Consider the following 17,202-nt stretch of genomic DNA (forward strand, 5'->3'; position numbering starts at 1 on the left):
TATTCCTTGAACTGCGAGGTTTTATTCAAGGGATGGTATACTAATGTAGGTTACGCAGGAGTAATACTTATCAAATCTTGTGATAATGATAGTCACCTGATGCTGGTCGAGAAGATCTTCGGATCTACTAATCGCTGATGAACTACCACTACGTACTTTGTTAAATCGCGCCCCGCACTTATGTGGATCCCAAACCGTGGAACCCTCATGCCGAGCTCTTGTATCGCCCCAGTCCTTTTACTTGCAAAATGAGCCAAACATTGCTGCAGTACCTTTCTGTTGCCCTTCCAGCAATACCAGTTGGAGGTACTGCACCATCTCGTAACACCTCTAACCCCCGATATGGTGCCGATGATATAACCCAAGTTCTGTCTTGGACAGACTTCAATTACTCCACAATCATTCAACACTATGGCCATATGTTAAACTCGAAACAAATCCGCTGTGACCCGTTCTTATCTCCTCCTGCTTTTATTAGAGATAAATCCCGCTTCCATACCCGATTCGCCGAGTTGGTTTTGCCTCGTATTAGACGTGCACTGCGTGCTGGGTTCGAGCAACTCGCACCAGAGCTACCGGCCCGCCGACTTTCACCAGTTACCTTCGATGGAGGAAGCGCGGCTGCTATCATCGATGAGTTCCGACCAGATACTGCATACATCGTAGTCGGAAGTGGAATCTCGAACGCTAATCGCGCACCGGGTGATCTGAAACTATCTTGGACATGGCAGTCTTCCTGGCGAAGCTCTCAAGACCCAATTTTCCACCGAGAGTACAAGCAGGCTTTGTCTCAGGTTAATTCCTATATGGATCAACATACCGCCAGGCATGGGTTTATCCTAACAAATACGGAACTTATCGCTGTTAAGCGATTGGACAGAAACGGCTGCCTGGCTGTCTCCACGGCGATCCCATGGACGGTGGGAGGCGAAGGACAATTGTCTGTACTTCTGGCTTTATGGTATATTGGTATGCTTGCGGCAGAGGAGGATAATTGGGCTCTGGTTGTTTGAACAGAGATTCCAAGTAACATACGCGGTTGGATGCACATTACAGCATTGATTTGTATATACTCCACATCCTGGCGGAATCGGAGTGCCGTACTTTGATATTGACGGTAAGTATTGCGCTATATTCACCAAATTTGAAGAAAATTGTTGGTTATACCGCGTCTCATCCAGTCAAAGGAAATGTGCAAATGGTTTCCCGGCCGTCGTGTGTGACTACGACACAAGCAGCTATCGGTCTAGATAAAGTGAGACTATATTGCATACAGCATTGTCAAAGGGAATGTGAGCTTCACAGCAACATTCTTATGTCTGATCTGCTTTCCATATAGCATGGTATGCTCCATCGTTGAGAACCATTTGAGTGCGAGCCATCTTCGCCCATGGATAAAAAATCTGATATAGAACAAATAAAACAAAGTATCCTGGGGCTACATAACAAGTGGAAGAGAATATCGCGGGCCTCGCCATATAACTTACAATCTCAACTATATGAACAAGTGAGGTTGCTAGGTAATCTTGTATCGTGCCCATCGTAATTCGTACAGTAAACATTATCGCAATATAAAATCGTTGTTTCAAGTTAGAGTGTAGCCACCGTCAACACGGAGATCAGCTCCCGTAACGTAGCGGGAAGCATCACTCAAAAGGAAAGTAACAGCACCCATCAGGTCCTCTGGAGTACCCATCTTGCCTGTGGGAATAAGAGATATCCACTTATCGCGGAGCTCAGGATTCTCCTCGAGGATTTTCCGAGTACTATAAAACATTAGCAGCTTTCAGTAAAAACAACCCACGCGGATACTCACAGTGCAGTGAGCATATATCCGGGACTGATACAGTTAACGCGAATGCCATGCTGGGCCCACTCAACGGCGAAAGAAGAAGCAAGGTGACGGACAGCGGCTTTTGCTGCATTGTAGGGGGCCTGAGGCTGGGGAACGTTAACAATAGCACCAGACATGCTACCTATCATGACGATGCTGCCCGGTGCCTTGCGCTCCATGAGGTGCTTGGCGACTCCGGTAGCGAACAAATAGGTCCCATCTACATTAACACCCCACAACTTCTGCATTCGATCGTAAGGGTACGAAATGGCGTCAAAGTTCTCAGTAAATCCAGCAGAAGTAACTAGGTGATCAATCTTCCCGTGCTTCTCAATGACTTCTGCAATGGCATTGTTCACAGATTCGGGGTTGGACACATCGGCGTAGTGAGCGGTGACGGTGGGCAATCTTGAAGAACCATTAGCATTCAAGTTTCTTTCCCTACGGCATAACCAACATACTGGTCTGACTCAAGACCCGGATTCTCCTTTTGAAATTGCTCCACGAGCTTTGCGGCCTGGTCCTGCGCTTCCTCTCCTGGAGTCATGTCAGTGATTTCGAGTGATTGTCCTGGTATGCTTAGCACGTACTATTCAAGTCAACAATGGCCACATCCGATCCTGAAGCTACAATTGCCTGGGACATGGTCAATCCCAGGCCACGAGCACCACCAGTCACAAGAGTAACCCTGTTCTCGAGCGAAAACTGAGCCAGTGTACGCTTGAAATGCATACCACCACGACCCTGAACGATTGGAGATCGAGGCATATTCTCGTCATCAGGGTATTCAAACTTGACATTCTCGTCCGTACGCGCAAAACGACCTTCTGTCTCTCCCAATGTGCCCTCAGGAGCTTTGTTGGTCGCTGTTAGTAAGGGGTCTTTCTTGATATTATCGTCTTTGTTCAGACGGAGAGCCGTTGATGAGAGTGAGCGGACAAAGGTATCTAAAGATCGCTGCTTTGTAGCTGCCGACACAGCGGGCCATGGTGACTGAGAAAGTGCTTTGGCAGCTTGACGGACGATGGTGGATCTGGACATTGTGTATGTGAAGGCAAGCAAGCAAGCTCTGCAATTATTATTAAATGGGCATCAGTGGTGCTCAACTGCAGCGAGGAAATGAAGTGATGGTTGAGTGAAGCATGTGCTGTGGGAGGCAATCGCTAGGACATGATATCCGACTTACCTTCACACAGAATTATCTGGTCACAAAAGGTGTGGTGGAGCCTACCTTGGGTCCAGGCAAATGAGAAGGAGAGGCTCGAATGGCCAGAATTTCCCTTGTGTCGACGATGGCAATGTTTCCCCGCGGCGGCAAATCAGGAAAACACAGAGATAGTAATGAAAGAAACGTCAAAAATCCCAAGCAGTACCTTTCGGCAGATGATTGAGCAGGTCATCCATGGCAATAATAGAATTGGCTCCGAAGAGGCAGAGCTGCGAGTTGCAGAGACTGGGATCCGCCAAGGATAGCGAGAGGAAACCAGTCAGATCAGCTTTGCTGTCAGGAAGATATGGTGACAGTGTATTTTGCAGCCCGTGTACTCCGTATTTTTCTCTGACTTGTTTCAATGTGATGTCAGGCGCCGATGCTAGCCAGGGCCAGGCCCCAACCGCCATGCAGTGATCGGACGCTGATCTGTTCCCCGACTGGAGCTGCAAGCTTCCTTTGCAGTCCGCGTGACTCGCCCCTACGCCACTGCTATCAAACCCCCAGGTATCAGGATACTTGTTTTGAGGTTCTTTGACTTTCTTTCTATTTCTCTGCAAAATTCTGTCTCTTATCGGCATGCACTATAGGCTCAACCACCCCATAGACACTGTCTCCTCTCAACACACTCACCGGGAGAAGTCCCGAAGCTCCCGGTGCGCATTGGGCACCTGAAGTAGCCACTACGGATGATGCGAGATGTCAAACTCAATTCGTAGGGCCACAAGGCGCTACTCAAGTACCGGCATGCCTTATATACATTATGTGGGCCTTTAATCTCACCTGGCCACATGATCAATACTTCAACTTTTGAGGTCTGCATTTCTACCCTATGGTTTGGATTTTGGGTTGCGTATCCTAAAGTTGGGATCAGGAACACTAGCCATATGCTTTACCCCAGTTTCTGTCCATGGTTATACCTCACAGGACAGCCATATCCTCCAATACATTCCAGCTGCGGCCATTTTCATGTTAGAAACCATCTGTATTTGTGGTACAAAGTACTGCTACTACGCAGCTGAATTGATCGGTCAACTCGTGATGTGTGCACCACCAATCTACTGTCTACAAAGTAGTCTATAGTCTTGTTCGGGTTTGAGTGCGCTAAAAGTGACGGGTGGGTACGGGGTGGAGACCACTGGGTCAGGATCGCAGCTAGCTCGATTCGAGACCCATCTCTGATGTTAAATTGTACAAATGTGTTGTGTAGAGTCTAGACTCGTGGTTTTCTTCAATGCATTGTATGCGTGGTGCGGTTGCAAACGAAAGGTTATACAGATTGAGTATGCAAGTAGTCAAACCGCTGCACATGTCAGATTGTCCGCCATTAGAAGACCGCTCAAAACATATATTCTGGTTACATGTCCACATGGCATGCTCAGCACCTCCCCGGTCGGAGAGCACTTTGCTGCAATTATGTTATTTGGTTCTTGTTCCTATCAGTATCGGAGTAACTCTCAGACCACTGTGTACTTCAAAGGGCAGTATCTCCATACATTACATCCAAGCTACCGGTGTACATGCCACAAAATTCCCGGATTCTAGTCACCCCAACATGGTCACAGTTGAACCACGTATCGCTTACTCACCGCCCTCTTCGAATTCAACCAGCGGTGTCCCGCTTTTACATTGATCCTGTAAAGTACCTGTTAGCAATGGCCAGCATTGAAGTATACGCATTGACAGCTAGAGTGGAGCAATGCTTGTGAGCTGAAGAGAGAACCCAGATGTCCCTTGGCAGGCCGAGCCCAGGCTGTTCCAGCATGGCGAGGCTCAGGTCGACCCAGTCTCGGGACGAGGTAGTCATCTTCAGGGATGCTGGCGGTCATGACCGGGAATGGGTGGGGGCCGCGTGACTTACTCCTGCTTTATGTACCACCTTGGAGATGGTGCCCCTCTGTGGGCTGCGAATGACTGTTTCCATCTTCATACTCTCAATCACCACCAGTGGCTGGTCCTTTTCTACCACATCGCCTGCCTCTACCTCAACACGCAGCACCTTGCATGGCATCGGTGCGAGAACACTGTTCGTGACGTCCTTCATTCCCAACGCCTTCTCCATCCACTTGGCGCGTGGGATCGTTAGGCGGTATTGGGTACCCCGCTGAAAAGCGATGATCGTGTCCTCATCGCGGATCACCGTCGTGTCCAGGCGTGTGTGAGGGAAGAAGGAGGTAACAACTTTCGAAGCAGGGTCACGATGGCTTACAACTTGCTCGAATGAACGTCCTCCAACATCAACGTTGAATGTGTCATCACCCGTCTGTTGCACCCTAACGTCAAATTTGGAGTCGTTCTTTGTTCCCGGTGTTAGTTCGGCAAGCGAGATCTGTCGTGCCTGGTATCCTGGGCCAAAGCCAACGGCAGAGCCTTCAAAGTTGGCTTGCGTTCTACTTCCCGGGTTCGAATCGTGGTGAAGACAGGCCAGAGCCACCTGGGCCAACACCTCAGGCTCAATCGCCTCCCGTGTGAATAGCTCCTCGCGATGCTTCTCGATGTAACCGGTCTCCACATTCCCGCTAATGAAATCAGGACTTCTGCAGACAGTTTTCAGGAACTCAATGTTCGTGATTGGACCCGCCACTTCATACTCCTCTAATGCATTCGCAAGTTTGCGGATCGCCTCTTCGCGAGTGTTGCCCCGCACAATTAATTTTGCGATCATGGGATCATAATGTGCCGAGACATCGTCGCCTGCGACGAATCCGGCGTCTATCCTCACATCATCAGTAGCGGCGGGAGTACGGACATGGAGCAAAGTGCCGGAGTCTGGAATAAAACCCTGGTCAGGGTTCTCAGCGTAAATCCTAGCTTCGATAGCATGCCCGCGACTGGCCATAAAAGCCTCCACATCTTCCTGGGTTAGGGGAAGTGGGGCGCCTTCCGCGATTTTGAGCTGCCAGTGCACAAGATCCTGACCGGTGACCATTTCGGTTACGGGATGCTCCACCTGGAGTCTAGTGTTCATCTCCATGAAGAAGAACTCGCCAGTATCATTGTCGAAGATGAACTCCACGGTACCAGCACCCTCGTAGCCAACAGCCAACGCAGCAGATCGGGCTTTTGCCCAGATATCTTTTCTTGTTGCATCGGGAAGGTGCGGAGCAGGCGACTCCTCAAGGATCTTCTGGTGTCTTCTTTGTATACTACAGTCCCGCTCTCCGAGAGCAACAGCGTTCCCTTGCTTGTCTGCAAAGACTTGCACTTCAATGTGGCGGGGTGTGGTAATGTACTTCTCCACCAGTACGTGATCGTCCCCGAATGAATTCATAGCCTCGGATTTGGCAGACTGCAGCTGTGCCTGAAAGTCGGCTTTGGTATGAGCGATGCGCATTCCTTTGCCGCCGCCGCCCTTGATTGCCTTGATCAGCACGGGGTACTTGATCTTGTCGGCCTCGGCTTCAAGGAAGTTGACATCCTGGTTGTCGCCATGATAACCGGGTACGCACGGTACTCCAGCAGCAGTCATGATCTTCTTGGATTGACTTATGACTGTCAGCCTATGCTCACAAGAGTGCGTTCATCATGTTACCTCTTGTCACCCATGTCTTCGATAGCCTTCCAAGGAGGTCCAATGAAGACCAGTCCAGCTTCCGTACACTTCCGCGCAAATGCCGCATTCTCACTCAGCTGTAACGGGGTTGGAAATATTAGTATCTTCGCAGCTTGTGTGTAACGACAGCACTCACGAAGCCGTAACCGGGGTGTATCCCTTGGCAGCCTTCCTTCTTGGCAATCTCAATAATTCGATCTCCATCGAGGTAAGCGGAGACGGATCCTAAGTTAAAGGCAAATGGCGAGCTCAGCGCATGCTGAGCCTTGCTATCCGGATCGGTGTAGAGCGTCGTTACTCGGATTCCGTGTTGAGCAGCGGTCCGTCCAACGCGACTGCAACAGATCACCCCATGTTAGTACTGACTATCAACAAAAGTACCAGAAAGCTCCCTCAGGGATAAGACGCACAGCGCAATTTCTCCTCTATTTGCGATTAAAATAGAGTCCAGTGATTTCTCGGCCTTGGGCGTCGTGGTGGACACGGTGGAGGCCGCTCTTCTGAACCTTCGAACTACCGGCGGCCCCAGGCGGGACGAAGTGCGGAGAAGAGAGGAGAGCGGCATTGTAAGAGAGGCGGCTGATCAGTTGAGTGCCACGAAAGATGATCCAACACCACAGGGAAAGGGCACGCTCATAAAGCAGCTAGCATATCCAAAAGTACGAGTGACATGGATTTGGAATGACACCAAGCTCCCCCAGCCGAGCTTCTTGTACGGCGCTGCAACGCACCCCTTCAGCCGACGCAAAGCGCAGCTGCGGGGAAGCAGCGGGCACGTGACGGGTGAGATCCACCCGCCGGTTTTTTCAAGATTCCAGCCAGCCAGACCATTGCATCACGTCCTGCGCCGTGCCTGAGGAGTGGCTTTTGATCTGCGCTTCGAGTTTACCTACCCTTAATTGTGTTGAAGTGGTCGCCTATTGCAGCGCTTTCCATTAGACTTTGTCTTGAACTCTCTCTTCAGTTTGCTGTGTTGTGCGATCGTTTACTTCCCTTTTCATTCGCTATCGGCCACATCCCCAAATTTGCTTACATTTTCACCACCCTCACCACATCTAATACTTTCTCACATCGGCAACCATGTCTGATGACGAAGATTACTATGATGATTATGACGAAGACATCTTCTGGGTAGAAGAACCAGATCCAACTGTCGCTGTACGTTTCCACCCCCTTTTTTCTTCCACCTCTTATACCTCTGTCCCCACCCAATCCCTTCAGATGACCCAAAATTAACACAGCAATATACTATAGGACGATCTCGCCGCGACAGCAACCGCAACAAATGACTTGATCTTCTATGACGACCCGGCCCTCGAAGCCGAAGAATTCTTCAGCGACTGGGACGATCTCTCCGACGATTACTACGATCAGGACCCGACCGCAGTCCGACGTCAACGTGCCCTCAACGCCCTTCTAGCCCAAAAGACCCTCTCCGCTGGTATTCCGCCCACGAAACGCAGTTGGAAGCACCCCTCCAAGGGCCTGTTCGATATCGCAGCATTCCAGGGTGTGGTGTGGAAAAGCCCCGCTGACGATCTGAAAATTGCGCTGCATGAGCCTGGTGAGGGAGAGAAGGTCGCACTGTTGAAGAATTGGCGGGAGGTATTCCGCAATTCGAACCCCGCGATTGGAAGAGCTAGGGTTAGAAAAGACGCCGCGGGACGGAGAGGAACTGGTGCACCGGAAGTGGTGGATTTGTATGGCGCCGAGGATGTAGAAGCAGACGAGGGTGAGGACGCAGATATCGAGGACGGGGTGGAGGTGGAGATGTCAAGCGAAAAGGGCAATGGTTCGCTGGAAGACGTGCCTGCTGCTGGCGGTGACACGGACATGGTTGAGACTGGAACTACGGAAGGTACTCAGGACCTTCCCGATGGTATAAAGCCGTCTGACTCTCTTGAGGTGCCCAAGTCGAAACCAAACGGTGTCGCTGCTGCACCGGCAGACAAGCCAGCAACAAGAGGCCGCAAGCGCAAGGCTGAAGAAGAAAGCGAACCTGCCCCTGAAGCAACCAGTAAGACGAGATCGAAACGCGTCGCAACCCAGAAAGTCGGCGAAGCCAAAGCCCCCAATTCCGCGCCATCAGGACCGGTGCGGAGATCAGCCAGAAACAAGAGATAATTGATTTCACTGTGTATAGAAATGAGTACATGAGAACACGAACATACAACTTGTTACATCCTTGGTATCTAACCCGTAACCGGTCAATCAGATAGATCAGATAGGTCTTGCTGGTATATGTAGCACGGAATCTATGCAAATTCCCGATTGAACGCACGCCCAATCACCATCCGTCTAATCTCACTCGTCCCAGCCCCAATCTCATACAGCTTCGCATCGCGTAGTAAACGTCCCGCAGGGATCTCATTAATGTACCCATTTCCACCCATCAGCTGGATCGCATCCAGCGCACACTCCGTCGCCCGTTCCGCTGCATAGAGGATCGCGCCGGCACAATCCTGCGTCCGGATCAAAGCCCCAGATCCTTCCGCAGCCGAGTTATCAATCTGTCTGGCCGTGGCGTACGTGTAGGCACGGGATGCCGCAAGCTTGGTGTACATGTCTGCCAGCTTACCCTGGATCAGCTGGTTGTGGGCGATGGGCATACCGAATTGCTTGCGGACGTGGGTGTAGGGGAGGACGAGGTCGAGGGCAGCTTGCATGATACTGGTATATGTTAGTCATTTGTGTGGACGACGTAGGGATGGCAAGGAGAATTGGAGAACGTACCCCAACGGACCAGCGCTAAGAACAAGACGCTCCAGATCCAAGCCCTCCATTAGGACCTTGACGCCGCGGTTAACTTCTCCGAGGACATTCTCTTTCGGTACAAAGACATCTTCGAAGACAAGCTCGCCGGTGTTGGAACCGCGCATGCCTAGTTTGTCTAGTTTGCGGGCGCAGGAGAACCCCTCGAATGTCTTTTCTACTACGAAGGCTGTGATTCCCTTGGAGGCTTTCTCGGGTTCGGTCTTTGCGTAGACGACGATGAAGTCTGCGTCGGGGCCCTGATGGTTGAGAGGTATGCCTTGGTTAGTGCTTGTGTCTCGTTTGGGATGGAGGCAGTTCAAGCTCACGTTGGTAATCCACATCTTCGTCCCATTCAACAAGAATCCACCGTCAACGGACTTAGCTGTTGTCTTCATGCTGACCACGTCTGATCCTGCAGAGTGCTCAGACATTGCTAGGGCGCCGACTTTCTCACCGGATAGGAGACCAGGAAGGAATCGCTCCTTTTGCTCGGGGGTTCCATTGAGGGAGAGCTGGTTGACGCAAAGCTGGGAGTGTGCGGCGTAGGAGAGAGCGATGCTTCCTGTTTGAGATAGGTTAGATTATCTTTGTTCAACCATTCAATGGCAGGAGAGCCATACCAGATGCGCGACTGATCTCCTCCATGACGACGCAGTGAGCCTGGTATCCCATCCCTAGCCCACCGTACTCTTCATTGGCTGTGATACCAAGGAACCTGATGAGGTCAGAATAGATATCTATGGTTTATTTATATTTTGAATACTCACCCAGCTTCACCTAATTTCTTCCACATCTCTGCCGGAAACTCATTTTGGGCGTCGGTTTGCGCGGCGACTTCCTCGGGAATTTCGCGCCCTTGATTCGCAACCGGCAGTTAGTATAACCCGAACATAACAGTCGCAGGACAATATACATACGTGTAAATTCCTGTACACGCTCGCGAAGCTCCAGTAGGTCCTCTTCTGTAGGAGGGACAAAGTCCTTGGGGTGCTTCATCACTAGAGTGCGTAGTGCGGGGGGCTGGATGAGGGGTTTCCTGCACCGAGCCAGAGTCCGAGAGGACTGGCGGATGAAGAATGGGAGTTTCTGAAATGAAGTCATAGCGCTGAACACACACACTGGGGGGAGCAATTGGGAAAGCTCTTCAGCGATGATGGCACAAATTGAGAATAAGAAGAAGAAAGTTTGACAGCTAGGACGGGCGGAATCATGCATCCTCGGATGACGGCGTGCATACTAGTTGATAAACACGGGGATGAGCACGGTTACCCGCGGCAATCATCGCCGCCCTTCTCCGCACTTCTCAAGGCAGGGAAAGTCACCTGCAACTTGCCTGCTTCGGCCATTTCGGCGTCTGCAATCGTCTTTCTCCACTGCCGACTACAATAATACCTCGTGTACTTTCTTCGGCTTGCACCGGCCATGGTGTAGTCTGCATATAAGTCATAATCCCCAAATACGTTCTTGTCTACACCCCCGAGTATCCCCAGATCATCCAGCTCCAACATCCCCGCAATGCGTGCTCCGTCTCCGCTCCTGCGGAGCTTGCGACCCAAACAACCCGCCCTTCCCTCCCGCTGTCTACCTGTGCGACAACGCTCGACGAGAACGTCTTTCCTCGCATTTTCCAGATCTGTTTCCAGCTATACGCATCCTCATCATGCATCCGCCATATCGGCTCTCCCCACAGCAGTGGACACGTCATCCTCAGATTTCAAGGAAAATGCCCAGCAAATGCAAGAGCTCCTCGACCGAATGGCCAGTCTCCACGGCACAATTTCCCAAGGAGGGCCGCAGAAAGCCAAGGACAAACACATCGCCAGAGGGAAAATGCTCCCTCGCGACAGAGTTACCGCCCTCATTGATCCAGGCACCTCGTTCCTGGAGCTTTCTCCACTCGCCGGCCATGATGTCTACTCGGACGACGTCCCCGCAGGTGGCATCATAACGGGCATTGGAACGATCGAAGGTGTCACTTGTATGATCGTTGCCAATGACAGCACGGTCAAGGGAGGCACATACTACCCCATTACGGTCAAGAAGCACCTCCGCGCACAAGCAATTGCTCAAGAAAACAAGCTTCCCTGCCTCTACCTCGTGGACTCTGGCGGTGCAAATCTTCCCCACCAAGCAGATGTCTTTCCAGACAAGGAACACTTCGGCCGCATCTTTTTCAACCAGGCCCGCATGAGTTCATTGGGCATTCCACAAATCTCCGTCGTCATGGGCCCCTGCACAGCTGGTGGAGCCTACGTCCCGGCTATGAGCGATGAGACCATCATTGTGGAGAACCAGGGTACCATCTTTTTGGCCGGCCCTCCTCTCGTCAAAGCTGCTACAGGCGAGGAAGTCTCCGCAGAGGACCTTGGCGGCGGTCAACTCCATAGCACAATCTCGGGTGTAACAGACTATCTTGCTGTTGACGATGCGCATGCCATTGTTCTCGCCCGGAGGTCTGTTTCTAACCTCAACTACCCCAAAACAACCGTTCCTCTCAAGGACATTCCCAGCGATGCCATCAGAGAGCCGTTGTATGACCCAACGGAGCTAAACGGCATCGTGGGCACCAATCTCCGGCGTCAAATTCCTGTCCACGAAGTCATCGCCCGTATCGTCGATGGCAGTGAGTTTGCGGAATTCAAGCGGGACTACGGCACGACGCTTGTCACCGGATTTGCCCGTATCTTTGGGCATCAAGTCGGTATTGTCGCCAACAATGGTATCCTGTTCTCCGAATCCTCCCTGAAAGGAGCACACTTCATCGAGCTCTGCGCACAACGCAAAATCCCTCTAATCTTCCTCCAGAATATCTCCGGCTTTATGGTCGGCGCAGATGCTGAAAAGGGCGGTATTGCAAAGAATGGCGCAAAGCTCGTTACGGCTGTGGCCTGCGCAGACGTCCCCAAATTTACAGTCGTATTCGGTTCCAGCGCTGGCGCGGGTAACTATGGAATGTGGTAAGTTCTCGATCAGACTACATGCTTCTTCCTATTATTTACTAACTACGTTTGCAGTGGCCGTGCGTACTCTCCGCGTCTCCTGTTCATGTGGCCCAATGCCAAGATTGGTGTCATGGGCTCGGAACAACTCTCAGCTGTCATGGAAGCTGTAGGGCGGACAGCTGATCCGGACCTCAAGGCTCGGATTGATCGTGAGTCAGAAGCGGTCTTCTCCTCTGCACGACTGTGGGATGACGGCGTCATTCCTCCCGCACAGACGAGACGGTTCCTTGGTCTGGGGCTGGCAGCTGCCGTGGGTGGAAAGGTAGATGATGTGCAGACCCGTTTTGGGGTGTTCCGGATGTGAGGTGCTTCAATGGAATGAAACAGGATATGGATAAATTATATCCCAGTGATTTGCTCCGGCCCTGAAAACAACTTACTGTTCTGTTGGCCTCTGCAATGTAGCACTTTATTCAAAAAATAGTATTTTTCGATTAGCTATGGGATGGTATATGAGTTTCCGATTACGAAAACATACTATAGTAACTTGAATATGTATCAGCATGACTGTAATCTATAGGGATGATATTATCTCCGAGCATTGATTTGTCATGAATGCATTACGATGATCCATGCATACTACTAGCAGCCCCTTGCCAATCAAAATGATCATCAGACCAGACCTTGAGATTATAACGAAACTGATTTGGTCGTTGAAGATGTAGATCATGTGGTTTAGTGGCGCCTCAGCACACCACAGCCGTGACCCGGTTCTACTGCTGCTTTTGTCGCTTGTATACATGGCAAACACCACAGTCAAAACATATCCTCATCAATTGATTGAATAAACTTGAATTGTCGTGTTCAACAGACTCGTGTTGGTCGTCGCTATTCTTGGTGTCTGTGGCCATCAGTTCCATGCTTGCCAACAACGTCTCAGATTTCAATGACATGGCGAAATACACAACAGACCAGCAGGTTTTCACATCCATTCATCCGGCGCCATGACGATCAGAAGAAGCAAGCTAACCGATGAGGAATCTCACTAGGAGACCCGCCGTGCTGTTTGCCGACAGTTATTGGTGCATCTGACATGCCCATACTCAGGACCTGATATACGCCGTACTCTTCATCCTATGTCTATAACGGTGAATATAGGATTCAGCTAGTAGCTCTAGCAAAGGCTCTTTTGTCCAATATGATCCTGCAGTTTCAGCTTAGTTCTCACTGCGTGGTCCGATCAACTCACCGTGTCCTTGTTCTGGGTGTCTATGATCCTGCCGGTCTGAACACGATGGAGGGCTAGAGACTCGCAGCCACATCATACCCACTTACGACTGCTTCAACACATACTGAAGCAACTAGGCAGCAGCGGAAAATAGTTATAAAAGGGGGCATCAATTTGTTACATCTCAGTTCTCCAGTTCTAGTCTTCATTTCAACACAGCTTCAGTTCGTTTCCATAACTGATATCATCCGCACCATGGCATCGTACCCAGAGAATGTTGGCATCAAGGCCATGGAGATCTATGTCCCAGCCCAGGTACTTCAACTCTTCAGCGTCTAAGAGCCTGTCTGATTACCTGATTGAACAGTGTCTTGATCAAACCCTTTTCGAGCAATACCAAGGTGTCTCCGCCGGCAAGTACACCATTGGACTAGGCCTCCAGTGCATGAATTACTGCAGTGACAGAGAAGGTATTTTCCATTTGGATTAGACTATTAACATTTTCAAGTAACAAGAAATCCTACTAACAAACCGTTCAGATGTCTGCTCGCTAGCCTTAACAGCCGTGTCCTCCCTCCTCAAGAAATACAGCATTGATCCCAACTCCATCGGACGTCTCGAAGTAGGCACGGAATCCCTGATCGACAAGGCCAAGTCCATCAAATCTGTCCTTACAACCCTCTTCGAGCCCTCTGGCAACACGAGCATTGAGGGTATTGACACCATTCACGCCTGCTACGGTGGGACCAACGCCCTCTTCAATGCCATAAACTGGGTCGAGTCACGGTCCTGGGACGGCCGGGACGCCATCGTCGTAGCATCTGATATTGCCCTCTACAAGGAGACTTCCTCCCGTCCCACGGGTGGCGCAGGCTGCGTTGCCATGCTCGTGGGTCCCAACGCACTGCTCTCCCTGGACCACAGCATCAGAGGTGTCTACATGACTCACACATATGACTTCTACAAGCCAGACCTCAAAGCCGAGTTCCCTTTCGTCAATGGCCATGAATCGATCACTTGCTATATTCGTGCCCTGGATGGATGTCACAAGGACCTTCTCCGTCGCAGAAGCAAGAACAATAAGAGCGTGGAAAACGTCCTCGACCTGTTCGACTACATGGCTTTCCATACTCCAAATTGCAAACTAGTCAGCAAGTCCTATGGTCGACTCAGATACAACGATCTTCTACATCAATCGAGCTCGAAACCAGACACAGACCTGGCCGACATCCCGCCTGAGCTCCGCACCCTGACCTACGAAGAATCCCTCAAAGACAAGAACCTAGAGAAAACGCTCGTCGCTCTAACAAAGAACCGGTTCAAGGAGCGCGTTGAACCATGCATCACTGCCCCATCCTTGTGTGGAAACATGTACACAGGCAGTCTCTATTGCTCACTTATCAGCCTGATCAGTAATATCGATCTTGCTACTGCGCAGGGGAAGACTATTGGCATGTTCAGTGTAAGTCAGCCTTTTCCCCAGATGCAATGATAAACTCTTCGGTTCTAACGAATGTCATGATTTTAAAGTACGGCAGCGGTCTAGCCAGTACCCTCTTCGCCATGAAAGTAACAGGCGACTTGGCCCCCATGGTTGAGAAAATCGATCTCATGAATCGTCTAAAGCAGAGACATGTCGCTACGCCGGAGGAATATGAAGAGGTAAGTTAACACACTCATACAACGTTTTCATTTGTTGCCCTATACTAATACAATATGATATAACCAGGCCTGCGCACTCCGACTAAAAGCCTACGGAAGCAATAACTACACCCCATCTGGCGACATAGCGTCCCTGGCACCGGGAACATACTACTTGGAGAGTATTGACGAGGTGTATCGACGGACTTATGCTATTAGATCTTGATCACGAGATCTCCGGGCTTACTGGTGTGGGGGTAGTGATGATTTTGTTGCTCAATCTAACTAATCAATAAATGTCTCCTTCGGAAATTCTTATGTCCTGTCTCATTTCAGGGTGACCTCTTCAGGTAAAGACTAGTTCGAGCAATGGAGGTCAATTGCTTCTACTTAAATCAAAATACTGCATGATACAGATAATGTACTTAGTACACGTGCTACATAATGTAAACACCGATAGTATACTTCCTTGGGTGTGAGAGACACTAGTAGTAAAGCCGGAAGTACTAGTCAATATGATATAAATGACGGCACTTGGTAAGCATGAACTTGCGGCAGACGACTTCCTGATCTCTTCTTCACTCTCTTCGAACTTCGTAATAGCCTTAACAGTCCTAAACAGAAGGCACTGGTCTAGTTGGGACCCTAGCAAGGCAACACAATCTCTGAGGAATGAACCCCCGCAAGAGTAGTAACTTCTTCTTCTTCTTCTTCTTCTTCTTCCAAATCATGTTTGGTCAACTTCACTGAACATCTCTTCCTACCACACATATCGTTGCTATGTACCTTCACTTTAGGATTAAACCTTATTCGACGTCTGAGTGAAGAAGATATCTGCAATATCTCGACGGAGGGCGGGGGACATATAGGCTGGGCTGGGCTATTTTCGACGAACCACAATCAAACTCAGGTATACGGATCCATTGACCTGGTCATTGTTTAGTGGTGGACTGGGAAAAGGACACGCCCTCAGACACCATTATTTTGGTGTTTGCTACTTGAAGAGGTTGACGTTGACTCGGCTGAATGCCGGGGTGCTGACCTTAAGTACTATACTAAGCCAGATATACTACTTTATCTACCTTCCGTCGCATAGGAGCCTAGTAGTAGGCGTCGTAGCCAAGGAAGCTATCGAAGATACTACATCAAATAAGACGGTTGATCTGATACTTATAGATGCGGCTGGTAAATATACTTATAGGGATCATGTTCGATCATTGAACCATGGCGTCAGGCTGATTAGGATCATGCCGCAAAAAATGATACCTTTCTCAGTGACGACTCACTCACTCACTCACCCACTCACTGCCTGAGGCCTTCGATGAGAGCCAGCCTAAGGCTTCATTCAAGGCCTGACGTTCGAAGGCACTGACGACACGAGACCCTGGGTTACTAATACTAAGCCTATACGACAAGAGTCTAGACAGTTGACATCTTTGGCCCAGTGGGTGTTCTACAACGAGACAGAGCGAGAGAGCAAGCCAAGTGCTTTCTACATGGTGGTCACAATAACATTTTTCATAGCAACAAGAACTTATCACGTTCTGTTTCACCTCCGATTTCTATATTGCTCGTGTCTAGTGCTGTATGCAGGGATGACATGACCTACAATGATACTATTATACTTCGGCCTTGAAAACGAACTCTGACTCTGGCTCTATGTCTTCGCTTATATAGCTTTTATTGATTTGTCTGAATATTTAGTGTAAATTGATGTAGTAATTACATTCTATCCGGGGACATCCTTTCTTCTATACTACTTGTTCCTTTTCTCACCACCTCCTCTAAACGAAACATGCAGTAACTATTTAACTATACGGGCTGACTAAGTGTCTATCAATAGCACGAAAAAGTAGCAGAAAAGAACATATCTATTTTGAAAACAATTGGGGTCATCTCATCTCTCTTCCTTTCGCTGTAGAGCAACCTATCCAAATCTACTTCTGCTTCTTTTCTTTCGCAATCATCATACAGAAAGCAAGAAAGATACAAGAAAAGAAAGTCTCGCTGATTGCATTTTGCACAAGAGAAGCATCCAAA

General features: G+C 49.8%; 7 protein-coding genes across 7 annotated transcripts; 4 read left to right on the forward strand and 3 right to left on the reverse strand.

Annotated features, from left to right (window-relative positions):
* Positions 1-145: 145 nt before the first annotated feature.
* On the forward strand, positions 146-1,201 carry BO88DRAFT_272055 (uncharacterized protein). The gene has a single exon (XM_025702362.1). It carries the CDS (start codon positions 249-251, stop codon positions 1,011-1,013), a length of 765 nt encoding a protein of 254 aa, XP_025563780.1. The 5' UTR covers positions 146-248; the 3' UTR covers positions 1,014-1,201.
* Positions 1,202-1,636: 435 nt separating this feature from the next.
* Positions 1,637-3,095, reverse strand: BO88DRAFT_404320 (putative D-arabinitol dehydrogenase ArbD). The gene is made up of 4 exons (XM_025706579.1): positions 3,021-3,095; positions 2,425-2,903; positions 2,296-2,371; positions 1,637-2,242 (listed from the first exon to the last, which is right to left on the reverse strand). The coding sequence occupies exons 2-4, from the start codon at positions 2,873-2,875 to the stop codon at positions 1,813-1,815; spliced, it is 957 nt and encodes a 318-aa protein (XP_025563781.1). The 5' UTR covers positions 2,876-2,903; positions 3,021-3,095; the 3' UTR covers positions 1,637-1,812.
* A 1,237-nt stretch (positions 3,096-4,332) lies between these two features.
* Positions 4,333-7,267, reverse strand: BO88DRAFT_364179 (3-methylcrotonyl-CoA carboxylase subunit alpha). The gene is made up of 5 exons (XM_025703968.1): positions 7,008-7,267; positions 6,734-6,932; positions 6,577-6,674; positions 4,906-6,529; positions 4,333-4,679 (listed from the first exon to the last, which is right to left on the reverse strand). The coding sequence occupies exons 1-5, from the start codon at positions 7,160-7,162 to the stop codon at positions 4,626-4,628; spliced, it is 2,130 nt and encodes a 709-aa protein (XP_025563782.1). The 5' UTR covers positions 7,163-7,267; the 3' UTR covers positions 4,333-4,625.
* Positions 7,268-7,442: 175 nt separating this feature from the next.
* On the forward strand, positions 7,443-8,778 carry BO88DRAFT_404322 (uncharacterized protein). Its single transcript, XM_025706580.1, has 2 exons — positions 7,443-7,755; positions 7,852-8,778. The coding sequence occupies exons 1-2, from the start codon at positions 7,678-7,680 to the stop codon at positions 8,719-8,721; spliced, it is 948 nt and encodes a 315-aa protein (XP_025563783.1). The 5' UTR covers positions 7,443-7,677; the 3' UTR covers positions 8,722-8,778.
* BO88DRAFT_404324 (isovaleryl-CoA dehydrogenase) lies at positions 8,700-10,548 on the reverse strand. The gene is made up of 6 exons (XM_025706581.1): positions 10,269-10,548; positions 10,119-10,206; positions 9,972-10,066; positions 9,678-9,913; positions 9,331-9,608; positions 8,700-9,267 (listed from the first exon to the last, which is right to left on the reverse strand). Exons 1-6 carry the CDS (start codon positions 10,450-10,452, stop codon positions 8,853-8,855), a joined length of 1,296 nt encoding a protein of 431 aa, XP_025563784.1. The 5' UTR covers positions 10,453-10,548; the 3' UTR covers positions 8,700-8,852.
* A 186-nt stretch (positions 10,549-10,734) lies between these two features.
* Positions 10,735-12,872, forward strand: BO88DRAFT_404325 (putative 3-methylcrotonyl-CoA carboxylase, beta subunit (MccB)). Its single transcript, XM_025706582.1, has 2 exons — positions 10,735-12,308; positions 12,366-12,872. Exons 1-2 carry the CDS (start codon positions 10,867-10,869, stop codon positions 12,655-12,657), a joined length of 1,734 nt encoding a protein of 577 aa, XP_025563785.1. The 5' UTR covers positions 10,735-10,866; the 3' UTR covers positions 12,658-12,872.
* Positions 12,873-13,776: 904 nt separating this feature from the next.
* Positions 13,777-15,388, forward strand: BO88DRAFT_338680 (hydroxymethylglutaryl-CoA synthase; the record flags this gene model as incomplete). The annotated part of the gene is made up of 5 exons (XM_025702990.1): positions 13,777-13,836; positions 13,889-13,991; positions 14,061-14,983; positions 15,052-15,183; positions 15,251-15,388. The coding sequence occupies 5 exons, from the start codon at positions 13,777-13,779 to the stop codon at positions 15,386-15,388; spliced, it is 1,356 nt and encodes a 451-aa protein (XP_025563786.1).
* Between the last annotated feature and the right edge of the window lie 1,814 nt (positions 15,389-17,202).

The sequence above is a fragment of the Aspergillus vadensis genome, assembly GCF_003184925.1.
Source record: "Aspergillus vadensis CBS 113365 unplaced genomic scaffold BO88scaffold_9, whole genome shotgun sequence".
Taxonomy (NCBI): Eukaryota; Fungi; Ascomycota; class Eurotiomycetes; order Eurotiales; family Aspergillaceae; genus Aspergillus; species Aspergillus vadensis.